General features: G+C 40.2%; 1 protein-coding gene across 4 annotated transcripts in view; it reads right to left on the reverse strand.

The window, feature by feature from the left end:
- LOC110087181 (spermatogenesis-associated protein 7 homolog) overlaps window positions 1-12,200 on the reverse strand; it is a 79,940-nt gene that overhangs the window by 30,224 nt on the left and 37,516 nt on the right. For all 4 annotated transcript variants that reach the window (XR_013540335.1, XM_078382952.1, XM_078382950.1 and 1 more), the window contains one exon: window positions 2,384-2,431. Coding sequence is in view for 3 of the 4 variants with exons in the window: in XM_078382952.1 (XP_078239078.1) it covers window positions 2,384-2,431 (48 nt within the window). In the remaining variant the exon portion in view is untranslated. The remainder of the gene's footprint in view (window positions 1-2,383; window positions 2,432-12,200) is intronic.

Raw genomic sequence — 12,200 nt, forward strand, 5'->3', positions numbered from 1 at the left:
CCTTAACCTTTTTGAGCTTGTCTGAATCGATATCTGATTAGCTCTTTCTTTTTTTATCATGAGAGTCAGATGTCATTGATTTTAAAGCTACTTTTGAAGTTGAGGGTTGTCCTTTGTAATTGTTGGTGTTACAGGGTTGGTAAATTCTTAGACACAGATTCCAATTTCCCCCTGTAATTTGTTTTGATATTGATTTTCTGGCTGTGCTGATCTTAGTTAAAGAGTATGTTGCCTTTAAAAATTTTTCCCAGTGCTATGATTTTACACACAATTGGTAAATTTTGAGAGTCAGTTTAGTATATTCCTTACAGACTGTACAAGATTTTACCAAATGTGTTTCTCCTAAGTAGAATAAGCACTGATCAAGGCCATCTGCCTGAGGTATTTTTGCTCCACAGCGAGAAGAGAATTTCATCAAAGCCAATGAAGTCATAAACTGCCAAAGATAAACTGTTAGAGAAATGAAGAAGGAGAGGGGGGAAAATGTGAGATAGCAATTCCTTTTTTTAAGGTTAAGAAGTGTTAACAAAGGGAAAAGGTAAGCAAAGGTAAGTCCTATACAGGCTATTTACACACACACACAAAAAAAAAATTAAAAAAAATCACTTGAGCTCTGGAGCTGTCTGAGAGAATCATTGCCAAAAATGACTGAGAAATATGGGGAGAACATGTGAAGTAAGAGCAAGGAAAAAACAAGACTCAAAGCTAAAGCTCTGGAAGTTTCCATGATATGTATTTGTGCAGATGTAGAACCCAATGGTATGAAACTCAAAAACAATGATGAAGAAGTAATGTTTTGAACCTCTGAATTGGGGTAACGATCACACAGGGGGCTTTCCACAGAAAGGTTTGGAGTAATTTTAAAATAATTTATTTCTTATTTTATAGCTTACATTCTGCCAACCTGCCTACAAGTTATTTCATAAGAGAAGAGAGATGATGAGGAAGAGAATCAAAGGCTGGCTAGGCTTGGAGGATTCTGTGAGTTGAAGTCCTAAAAAAAAATAACTTTTTCAAGATTACTCATATGTATGTTCTGTAATGTGCCCTTCAGTGTTGGACACGTCTTGCTGAAATGTCCATGACTCTTAGGTGTGCACAATCATGGCTTCCTGCTCCTTAAACCTGCCCGCTGATATTGATCTACCAGCTTTATTTGGGTTTCTGACCAGGTCAAGCTAAGGAGGTGGCTATGACAATTACAGATTGCATACAGTATTTTTGTCACAAGGATTGATGAATGCAGGGCTAAAACTAATTCTGCTCCCTCCATTTTTGCTTCACTTACCAGCTAGTCTCAGGAATATGTTTCAATTTGTGGGTGGGTTTTAGGGTAGTGGCTGAATGTCCAGACTGTATGCAAAAAGTCCCAGACATCTGGGCTAGGCAAGAATTGTGCCTGAAAACTTAGACAGCTGCTGCCCATCAGAGTTGGAAATATTGGGCTAGATAGACCAGGGGTCTAACTCAGTACAAGAGTGTTTCTATACCCCTGTGTAACTCAAAATCTTCCATGCATTAGTCTTTTCCATGCACCCACAAACATAGCTAAAAATAACGCAGGAGGAAGGCGAATACACTAGCCCAACCTCCTTTCCAGTGGAGAGCAGATGTCTGAAAAGGAGTGGTTTTTGTACACATAGAGGCTCTTTGTGCATTGAGAAATCCTGGAAAATCAGGCTTCCCAATCATGCAGAGAGGTTCCTTGTATGAAGGATGTTGTTGCTGTCCACATGTGGATAGGAAGGCCAGGTGGCCAGGGTTAACACACTCCCTTTCTTACCTTTTGATTTGACCACTGTTTGTGAATGCCTGAATAAAAAGATGATAAAGCCCAACAGGGATTTTAGAATAGCTCAGCAAATCACTTTCGGCCTGTAGGTGGCGTCAGGATGCAAAACAATGCTCTCGTGCTTCTGATAAAGCAATGGCTTAAAATAGATTTTAGTGTTCAGCTTGATGGTTTTGTGGCAAGCATATTGTTTTCTGCCTTACTGAGGATGCGTAAATATTGAATGAGGACTTTAAGATCAGAATCAGATACCAGGAGTTCAGATTTCATGCATACTAGAATGGTCGCAATTGACCAGATAGGCGGGATATAAATAGAATAAATAAATAAATAAAATAAATAAATACTAGCCCATGCACACATAGCATCAGGTTAGATATTAGCTATCGTACAGCATGCTGGAAGTACTGTATTTTGTTTTTTCTAAATGACAATGATATGTGTGTGTGTGTGTGTGTGTGTGTGTGAGAGAGAGAGAGAGAGAGAGAGAGAGAGAGAGAGAGAGAGAGAGAGAGAGAGAATCCAAAATAAATATTTTCAGACCAGACAAGGTGAAGCCAGGCTGTTATTTGAAGGCAAAGTCATACTTACATTTAATGCTCATGTTCAAACTCTTTGGAGCAGATGAATCAACAGCAGCTGAATTAACAACAACAAGAAACTGTTTATCTATGTTCTCAATATTTCATTTTCAAATTACAGGAAAGAACAACAAATGGCCTGTTTACGACTGATAGGGGACAGAGGTTGTTGGAAGTCTGGATTCAATTAAAGCGATGTTCTCAAGTAACCTACTTATCTAAACCTTTTCATTTTGAGATCCAATAATGATGCATGATCAGCAAGTTACATACAGTACATGTTAGTCTCAGGGCGCCAGCTGAGATCTTAGAGACCTGCTATCCTTCCTCAAGCTTTCAGGAAGGGAGAGAAAATTCAAAGCAAGAACAGCTGGTGGACAAAATTTATTTTATTGCTTGTAGTGACTGTAATGCCTAAGCACCCGTCTCCTGCCCAATCTGAACTGGTATCAGGGCTCACTGGCTCAACACACGTTTGTATGCTTGCTTTGGAGACCCATGTGGCCTGTCACTCTATCCTATGCACACACATGTACACATTGTTTTGTGATTGTTATACAAGGGTGGAAGCACTCTGTGACATCACAAGTAGCAGAGATGGGAATTTGAGGAGGATTCCCAGTTCCAGAATTTGGTTAGCTGGACTATGCACTGTGAGCACTTAAACTGGCTGGAGGTTGATAGCCCCCTCACCTCTATGCTATTCCCATGCTGCTGCTTCAAACCATTAGGAAAGTGGAACTCCCAAAGATTTTCTGCAACTTGCAAAGGTGCATGGTAGAAAGAGCTTCAGGGAGGTAAAGGGGCTGCTCTACCTCCTCCAACTTAAAGGGCTCACTCTCATAAATCAGCCTGGGGAGATTCCCACCAAATTATGGGACTGGGAGTTCTTTAATTCAAAAAAATACTGTCTTTAACAAGTAATGGCATTTGGTTTCAGGTTTTTATTCTGAAATCTCATGGAATGGGAAGCTGTTGAGCTAAAATTCTCCATAGCTACTGTTAAATACATGAGTTATAAGGATGAGGGCTTTTAAAAATCTCTTCCAAAATGAGGTTCACATTTGCTTAATCATTTCTGTGTTAGTCCTTATTTGGGAATCAATGGCTACAAATTCATAAGGTGCCTGCTTCTTCTTCTTCTTCTTCTTCTTCTTCTTCTTCTTCTTCTTCTTCTTCTTCTGCATTTCTGCTCAGATATTTTGTTTGGCTCTTTATTTTTTTCTTAAATCAGTTAAATATTTAAAAAATTCCCCTTTAAAAATATAGGGGTGGGTGGGTGAAAATATGAATCCAGTTTCTTCTGAAAGTCAGAATAACAGATCCTCCCTATCTGAATCCAGGATATGTGGATCATACTTAAACAGGCTAGAATCCTATTGGTTAATTGCACCAGCAGATGCACAGTGGAGCAAATGGCAGCAGCCAATTGTTGCTTGTTAATGAGCTGCTGCTACTATCCTCCATCATGTACCAAATCATGGTGCTGGTGTGCAATGAGGGATAGAAGCAATGACTTATTGATGAATGGCAATTCACCACAGCACTTACTCTGGCATGACTAACCAATAGGAGGTCAGCTACCGCGTGTTGAATGTTAACTTGATGTGTACCCTAAGTTTCATCAATATGGTGGGTTCATTACAATTAGAAAACACTTGAAAATTAAGAACTACATCCAAAATGGATGTGGATTAAGAAGGGCAACGTGGGGAAGCTGAATGATATAAGCGAGGGAGAAGTCCTCCCACATGGCAGTTGCTGTATAGTTAACCCATTAGATAATATAGCAACCGTTACACAACACTAAATCAAGGTACCATAATATGTAATGGCTTGTTGGTTCAATCACAGATTCCTTCAAGATGCCAAGAAATCCAAGATGTTATTGCTAATTCAGCACAAAAACTACCAGATTAATAATTTCAAACTAGACCATACTGAAAGAATAAACAAGACATCTGAAGTTCCAAGGAACAGTATCCTGATTAGAAAGAGCAGGATATACAATATAATGAACAAATAAAGAATTTCAAAGCTCACTGACTACAAACAGGATACTTCCTGTGGTTGTGAAGTGTCTTGATTCTCTTTCCGTAGTCAAACAAAAGTCTGAATGGCCGTGGGCAGGCTGCAAAGTCCAAGAGGTGCCTCCAGAAGTAGGGAACAACATACAACTGAGTTTTCTATTCCTAGAAAATGCTGCAAAGGGTTGCCATAAGTCAGAACTGACTTGAAGGCACACATTTAACCCGGCTGGATAGCTCAGTGGTTTAAGTATCTTGCTGCAGAACCAAAGGTGGGAGTTTGATCCCTCACTGTGCCTACTGAAAGAAGAGCCAACCTGTGTAGCCTTGGGCAAGCTGCACAGTCCCAGCATATCCCCAGAAGAAGGGAATAGTAAACCACTTCTGTGTATTCCCTACCTAGAAAACACTGGAAAGGGTCACTGTAAGTCAGAATGAACTTCGTGGTAATTAACTGGGAATTACAGAAACTTTATTTGTTTTAATGCAGCCTAAAATAGGTTCCCCAGCATCAAAGGTTTGTAACCAGGAATTTTGTGTGCTTGTTCAACAATAACAGGCCCTCTTCCTGTGTAGATTTGCTAAAAAAAGCAAGCCTTAATACTGTTTATAATTTAATTAAAATCTCGAGCTTCTTAACCTGAGCCTTTTTTGAAAACCAACTGATTTATAATAATGGAAAATAGCTGGAATTGTAAAAATTGCATTAATGGGGTACAGAGGTATTACCCTAAAAATCAAAGCTGCATTTTAAAAGATGCCTTAGAGAGGTGCATTAAAAGTAAAAGCACATTTGAAAATCTACTCTGTAAATATAAGTTTATATTACAAAACCAACCAAGGCCAGTTGTTTTGGAACATAGAACATAGCTCATTCAGTTTTGAACCAGTTTTCGAGGTGAAAAAAGTAAACAATAGAACGCTTACATTATGTGAGCAGAGGCAACCGGGGGGGGGGGGAAGGAAATGCATTTTAAATTGCCACTTTAGTTGCGTTTTACCTATAATGTTAATTAAAAATAATACATCACAAAACACATGTGGAAACCTGTGGTAAACACATGAGAGACGTATGTCTTTCAATTGGTATGTATTGGTATGTATTTCAGTTCATAAACATTCTTGGAGTGATGAATTTGTCACTTTGAGATGCCTCAAGGCTTTGTTGTTGTTGTTGTTGTTTTGGATGTAGAAGATTAACAGTGTTATTTGTCTTTAAAGTGCAGCGCTTATCTCCACCTGTTCCCAGGTGACGCCAGGTCTCACTTGCTCCAGGTAATGCTGCTTGCAAGTGTGTAGTTCTTTACTCCCAACTTTGCCCTTTCTACCATAAGAAAGAATGCCTCCTCCATGGCATCACCCCCTATCTGAGGGAATAGGATAATACTGAACTAGCAACTCTAATTCCCTCTCTGCATCCCCCCCCCCCAAAATACCTGTAACTTAACTGAGTTGTGGTAGCAATAGGCTTTCCCCCCCTTTTTTTAACCCACCAGGATTTGGGGGAGGAAAGGAATGAGCTACAGAAATTCCTTAACTTCTGCTCAGACTAGACAGTTGCTTATGTAGCCCAAATGAGATCAGGCACAGAAGTACCAGCAACCCTGAAGAACATCAGTGTTTACTAGAGTAGAAAAACATCTTTAGCAAAACAAACAAACAAACAAACAAAAAACAAAGTAAAGGAATGGAAACCTAAACATGGTCGAATGTAGGATCAGCTGTGCTCCAATTTTTTTTTGACAATTGTAGAGAGGAAAATAAAGCCAAAAGCGGAATCAGATTAAGCCTCCTGGAGGACATAGAGCTAGTTGACTGAAATGCAAAGGAATTCTTCATACTACAACACTTTGTGGCAGCTCCCATTTCATGTGTGAGAGTTTTTTAAAATGTTTTAATTACTTTTTCATTCCCTGCACCTTCCACATGGGGAAGCAAGATTTATTTTATTTTATCCCATTTCATTTTAAATTGGCTGTCTTCCTCGTGAAGCAGACCTGGGTAACTCACAGAGACTTACTATGTGAGAATGTGAAATCTTCAGAGTCACAAAGAGTCAACCTGAACAGAGAAGAAATGTCTTCTGAATGAAAAATGTATCAGTAAATTAGCTTAGGAGAGAGCACAGTACCAATCTGCTAAAGCATTATGCATATTTCATGTCGTTAAGTATGATACAAGTTACAGAAAAACCAAACACCTTAGGGGACAATAAGTATGCTTTTTTAGTGGATACACTTTCAGGGATATATAGTGCTTTATTACAAAAAAGGAATGATAAGTGTATTCAGTCCCTATGTTTCAACATGAAGTGATATTCTTTTTGCAAGGCTGCAGTTCATTTTTTCTACCTTTTCCTATTGTGGAAGTTAGGGAAAGAGATTAGAGATGTACAAAAGGGAACACTTTCTAAGTTTCAATTAGGCCTTTGCACCTGTTTCAGCTGAATCCCCAGCTGAACGAGGACTATTCAGATAAAAGCAGGGAGCCCTGGTTCAGTTCCAGAGCAGAGTGGGATGGTCCCAAAGCACTCTGGAAACGTTTGTGATATAAAGGATTAAAAAAAAAAAAACCAAACCAAATTGATGTCTAAAAAGCAGGGAAAGGAAAGGGGAAACTAAACAAGGAAGTAGAAGGATGCTGTATAAAGCAGATGTCAAGGTTGCATGAGAGGATGAAGGCATATGATCTGGGCTTTGCTAGCTGACAGCTTGACACACCCACCCCATAGCACTCTCTAGTCACTGAAAACATGGGAAAGTCACTGAAGTCTCTAGGGCTTCGAATTGTCTTCCATGCCACACTTCTATTTGTTTCAGCTAGGGGCTAGGTAGGTTCTTGTGGGTGCTGCATATATCAATTTACATAGATTTAGTTTCATTTTGACTTACTTTAGGACTGAATATGTATTGCTGTGTTGGATGCTTGTGTTCTTTTCAGGGCTTTGAATGGTTATGATTGAATATTTGCATGCTAGAGAATATGCTCCCCTCCCATTTTGTTTCATCATGGACTTAAGGTTATATTTCTTCTCTTTGCTACTTGGATTCTACCTTGCTTGGGTTGTGGTCTTCTGCTGCTTCTCCTATCATTGATTGCCTCAGGCACCATCCAGAAAGGCAGAATGCTGCCTAAATCCATGTAGCTTTCTCTTACCTCTCCCCTGCTACATTGGATGAAATAGGGACATTCCTACCAGATGTTAGCAGCATTTGGAGACAGATGGCCCAAAACCTTGCAGAGCTGCATGGCTTCAATTTTGCACAATGAATCCTTTCTTTTGTGTGTGTGTGTGTGTGTGATCTACCATGTAGTCAGGTTTAATGGTGATGCGTGAAATCTCTCCCCACCCCCTGTCAAAGTTATAGCAGTTTGAGTTTTTCCATTCAGGCAAGTGGTAACTGTGGTGTTTCACTTTTCCAAAGATTTGGATAGAGTCAGGACTGGATCAGGAAGCATCTAGATAACCTCAAAATGAATCAGGTCTTGATTCATATAATGAAATCAACATCTGAATTGAATTGAGTACCTTTGTGCATCTACATATTTAACATCAGCTCAGCTCCACTAAGTGCAGCAGCATTAGAGGGATATTCTGTCCCTTCCACCTACAGCCCTCTTGAACAGGTCTTGAAGCTTAAGTTGTGGGCAGGAAAAGGGGAAGGGAATTGCCTCTTTTCCGTTTCCATGGATGAACCATTCTATTGGATTCTGGGCTTTCTATTTTGTTTCTTTAACACATATATGGTCACTTGGACATCAACATTCAGGAATATTTCTTTCAGCCGCTTTGAGTGTCTGAGATCTGTGTGAGCTGCAGCTGTGATTTGCAGCCAGCATTTAAAAGGGAATGTAGCAGCAAGCAGTTTTACGACGGGAGTGAGAGAAACCCCAAATCTGATTTGGACAAATAAGATATACTACGGAGCTCCTGGCGTGCTAAGAGCCTGTCTCTATAAATTTTGGCTTCAGTACCAAAGAATGTAACAGCATGACAGAATCTCCTGAAGGTCAAATAATGGCCTTGAATTAGTTCCTTCACATTCCATTGGCCTTTTTTAAAAAAAATCCTTCTACACAAGGCCGTGAGGTAGAACAGGGAGAGAGCAAGCTTAGCAGGGGATGTAACAGATGAGGATTAGAGTGCTGTCCTGCACTGCCCTCAGGTAGCTGAGATTCTCGAGACATTGATCAGATAATATTTTCTCTTGGGGAAACAAGAGGTTCTTTGGCTTTCTACCTGATTTAAATGCATTAGGCCAAAGGTGAGCAAAGGTTACTTTAGCCTGAAAGGGGGCAGACATGCCTACACATGAAGGCATTTGGAAAGAAGACGAGGAAATAAAGTCTAGTCAGGATGTTACATTGAAGTATTTAAGGAAAGCTTTCTAACCACCTGGAGTGGCAACATGGCAAAGAAGCTCCTTATCTTTAGATATGTCCCGTGGGAGCTGAAGAGACTGTTGCAGCACAGATAAGGTGGTCATCTATCCAGTGGTGGAGTAGTGAATTTGGAACTGCGTATGCTCATCATGATAGTACCCGTAGCCCACCCCTAGCTCCATAAGGAGAGGCAAAAAAATTGCAGGCAACTGGATTTGCCCATTTTAACAAATGAGGAACATATATTTTCTAAAGCGAATGGCTCTTAATTGCCCATTCAAGACCTTCCCATGCTCAATTACTTGAGGAATTACTTAGGAATAGCTTGTAACAATATATCATTCCTAAGAAAATCCATGTGAGAATAGTAGCTAGGCTCAAAAGGAAAATGTACCCAAGAAAGGTCATGGATCACAGGCCCTGCTGAACCGAAAATTCTAGAACTTTGACCCTCCAAGCCCTGGCTGCAGAACATGTTTCTGAGAGGGCAGAGAACTCTTTATATGGAAGGCCATCAGAGAAGGTTCTTCTCCTTGAAATTTTCAGCAGGGTGGGGATGATCATCTGTGGCAGCAACCCAACAAAGAGTCTTGTGGCATTTTAGAGTTTAACAAGTTTTATTTTGCATCAGCTTCCGCAGACCCAGTTTGTGGGATGGAAAACATCTGGTCCATTAGATCTGTTTGCAGGCCATCAAGTCAGTTCTGATTTAGGGTTGACCCTTTCGAGACTTTCTAGACATACTGTGAAGTACTATTCCCTTCTTCTGGAGCACTCTGGGACAGTGCAGCTTGCTGAAGGCTATGCAGGTTGGCACTTTTCCTAGGATGTACAGCAAGGAATTGAACTCCAATCTCTGGCTCCTCAGCCAGATACCTAAGTCACTGAGCTATCCAGCAAGCTCTCTTTAGATGTTACTGGACTGGAATGCTCAGCAGGCCTAGCTAGAATAGCCAAAAGTAAGGAATACTAGGCACTGTGTTCCTGCCATACATGGAGGAGAGCCACACATTCCTCATCGTGCTTTGCTTGATATGTTGCCCAATTGAATTGAATTTTAAAAAACAAAAGAAGGGAGGATAAAGACCTTGAAAGCACCTTTCCACAATGAGCACTGAGATGACAGATGAGCATGTATAAAAATATTCTCCACTATGAGGAACTGTATTTCTACTTACAAGAATCATTACTGCACTTACATCTTTGCATATATATAGCATATGCAATTGTTAGGAAGCTCTCTGTTCAGTATTATTCTCTTTTTTTGGTACTATCTTCCTGAACTGCTGGATAGCTCAGTGGTTTGGGTATGGTTGGGAGTAGACATGGGGACGAATATAAAATGAATCGGGATATTCAGTGAATAGCCCTGATTTGTCAGATATTCATTGTTTCGTATTCTTGGGTCTAGAAACCCCAACAAATATGAAGCAATGAATATAATATTCATTATATTCATCCCTTCATCTATCCCTGTCTGCTTATGCCCCACGGATCAGCCTGAAGGGAATCCCACCCCCAGGGCTGGGCGATGGCTTGGCTCCCCCTTTCCTATTGCCCACGCGACATAGGAAGAGGAGGGAAAGGATCAAAGCAGGATCAGCCCTGCTGCCTTTGCAAGGGAATAGGAAGGCTGGGGGAGGGGAAGTTTTGTTTTTTTTTTTAAAAAAAGACAGCCCCACTGGCTGACTAAAAAAAAAAAAAGAAGACCCAATGAACCGACAAATTGATTTGTGGTTCGTCAGGCCAATGGGGGGCAATTCATGGTTCGTGGATTGTCAAGTTTGATGACATATGAACTAGGATGAAGCACCATTTTGGTGCTTCATCCCTATCTCTAGTTGAGAGTTCAATTCCTCACTGAGCCTTCTTGACAGGGGCTGAACTCATTGACCCACAGGGTCCCTTTCAGCTCTGCAGATCTAAGATTACAGTGGTGCCTCACTAGACGATGATAATCCATTCCACTGAAATCGCTGTTTAGTGAAATCATCGTCTAGGGAAAAGCATTTCCCCATTGGAATGCATTGAAATCTGTTTAATCGTTCCAATGAGGAAGCATCATCATTGTCTAGCAAAGATCGGCGATAGGAAAGCCGCTTTGCGAACCACCGATCAGCTGTTTAAATAGCTGTCTTACAAAGCTTAGGTCCCGAAAACACCCCTTTTGTGAGCACGGAGGGAGCTGTCAAAATCGTTGTCTAGCGAAAATTGGTTTGCAAAGCAGGGACCAAACATTGTCCAGTGAAATTCCCCCATAGGAATCACTGTTTTGCGAATCGCTATAGGGATCGCAAAAAGTCAATGTCTAGCGAAAAAACTGTCATGCGGGGTAACTGTCTAGCGAGGCACCACTGTATTGGTATTATTATTCCAAAGGACAAAATTCTAGTGCTGATTTACGCCATTGCAACGAAAGTTGTGTAAGTCTTGGTGGCAAATTCTTGAACATTGGGAAGGCGCTAACTGCATTTCTGGGTATTTGCCCGATCACTTGATGAAGCTTAGGAATGCAACCAGCACTGAGCTAACGAACAGCAGTTTGCTGCCCAGACTTATACAATGGTAAATTGGCTTGTAACAATACTTCAATCCCAATCCATTTCACTCCCAGCTCCTGTGAGAATTGCAGCTAAACTCAGAAGGCCATTTTTGCCCTTGAAATTCTGGCCACCTTTTCCCTTGAATTTCAGAAGCAGCCACTCTGAACACTACAAAAAGCTCCCTAGTCCATCTTTTTGCTGCAATCATAGGTGAAGGACTTCTATGCAGTCTGATACTGTACTATGCAGGTAAGTCTGAAGGAGATCTATAGGGTCAGGCTGTCACAGTATCACAGACATTATGACTCTTGTTTTAAAATTGCAGATTTAAAATGTAAGACCTGATTATTTTCTACTAACAATAGGTGGTAGGCTAAGCAAGCGATCGATCAGGAACCATGCACAGCCAATAATAGCTTGATTTATCACAGATGGTTCACACTGCTATTTTTAAATTTTTCAGTTCATTTTGCTGGGACTTGCACAGATGGGATTCTCCATTACTTTTGCCCAGTTGTCGCAGTAAGCCATCAAATTAGTCATTCTCTGGATTTCTGGGCAGAACTGAGAATTAAACAATAAACAGGTAGAGAAAAGAACATTTAGAAATATTATTTTTTTCTGTTGGGTTCTGGATTTCATAACTAATATCTCACCTACTCTGTTCTTAGGACATGTTGAAACCATGTTGCCATTAATTAAAACACACGGCCTACTTATTTTATTTATTTATTTATTTATTTATTTATTTATTTATTTATTTATTTATTTATTTATTTATTCCATTTATGTCCTTGCTCTCTGGTCAATTACGACCATTCTAGGCAGCTAATCATGAAACCAGAACATTATATTTTAAAAAGAGTTTGTTTTG

The sequence above is a fragment of the Pogona vitticeps genome, chromosome 1 (genome assembly GCF_051106095.1).
Source record: "Pogona vitticeps strain Pit_001003342236 chromosome 1, PviZW2.1, whole genome shotgun sequence".
Lineage (NCBI taxonomy): Eukaryota > Metazoa > Chordata > Lepidosauria > Squamata > Agamidae > Pogona > Pogona vitticeps.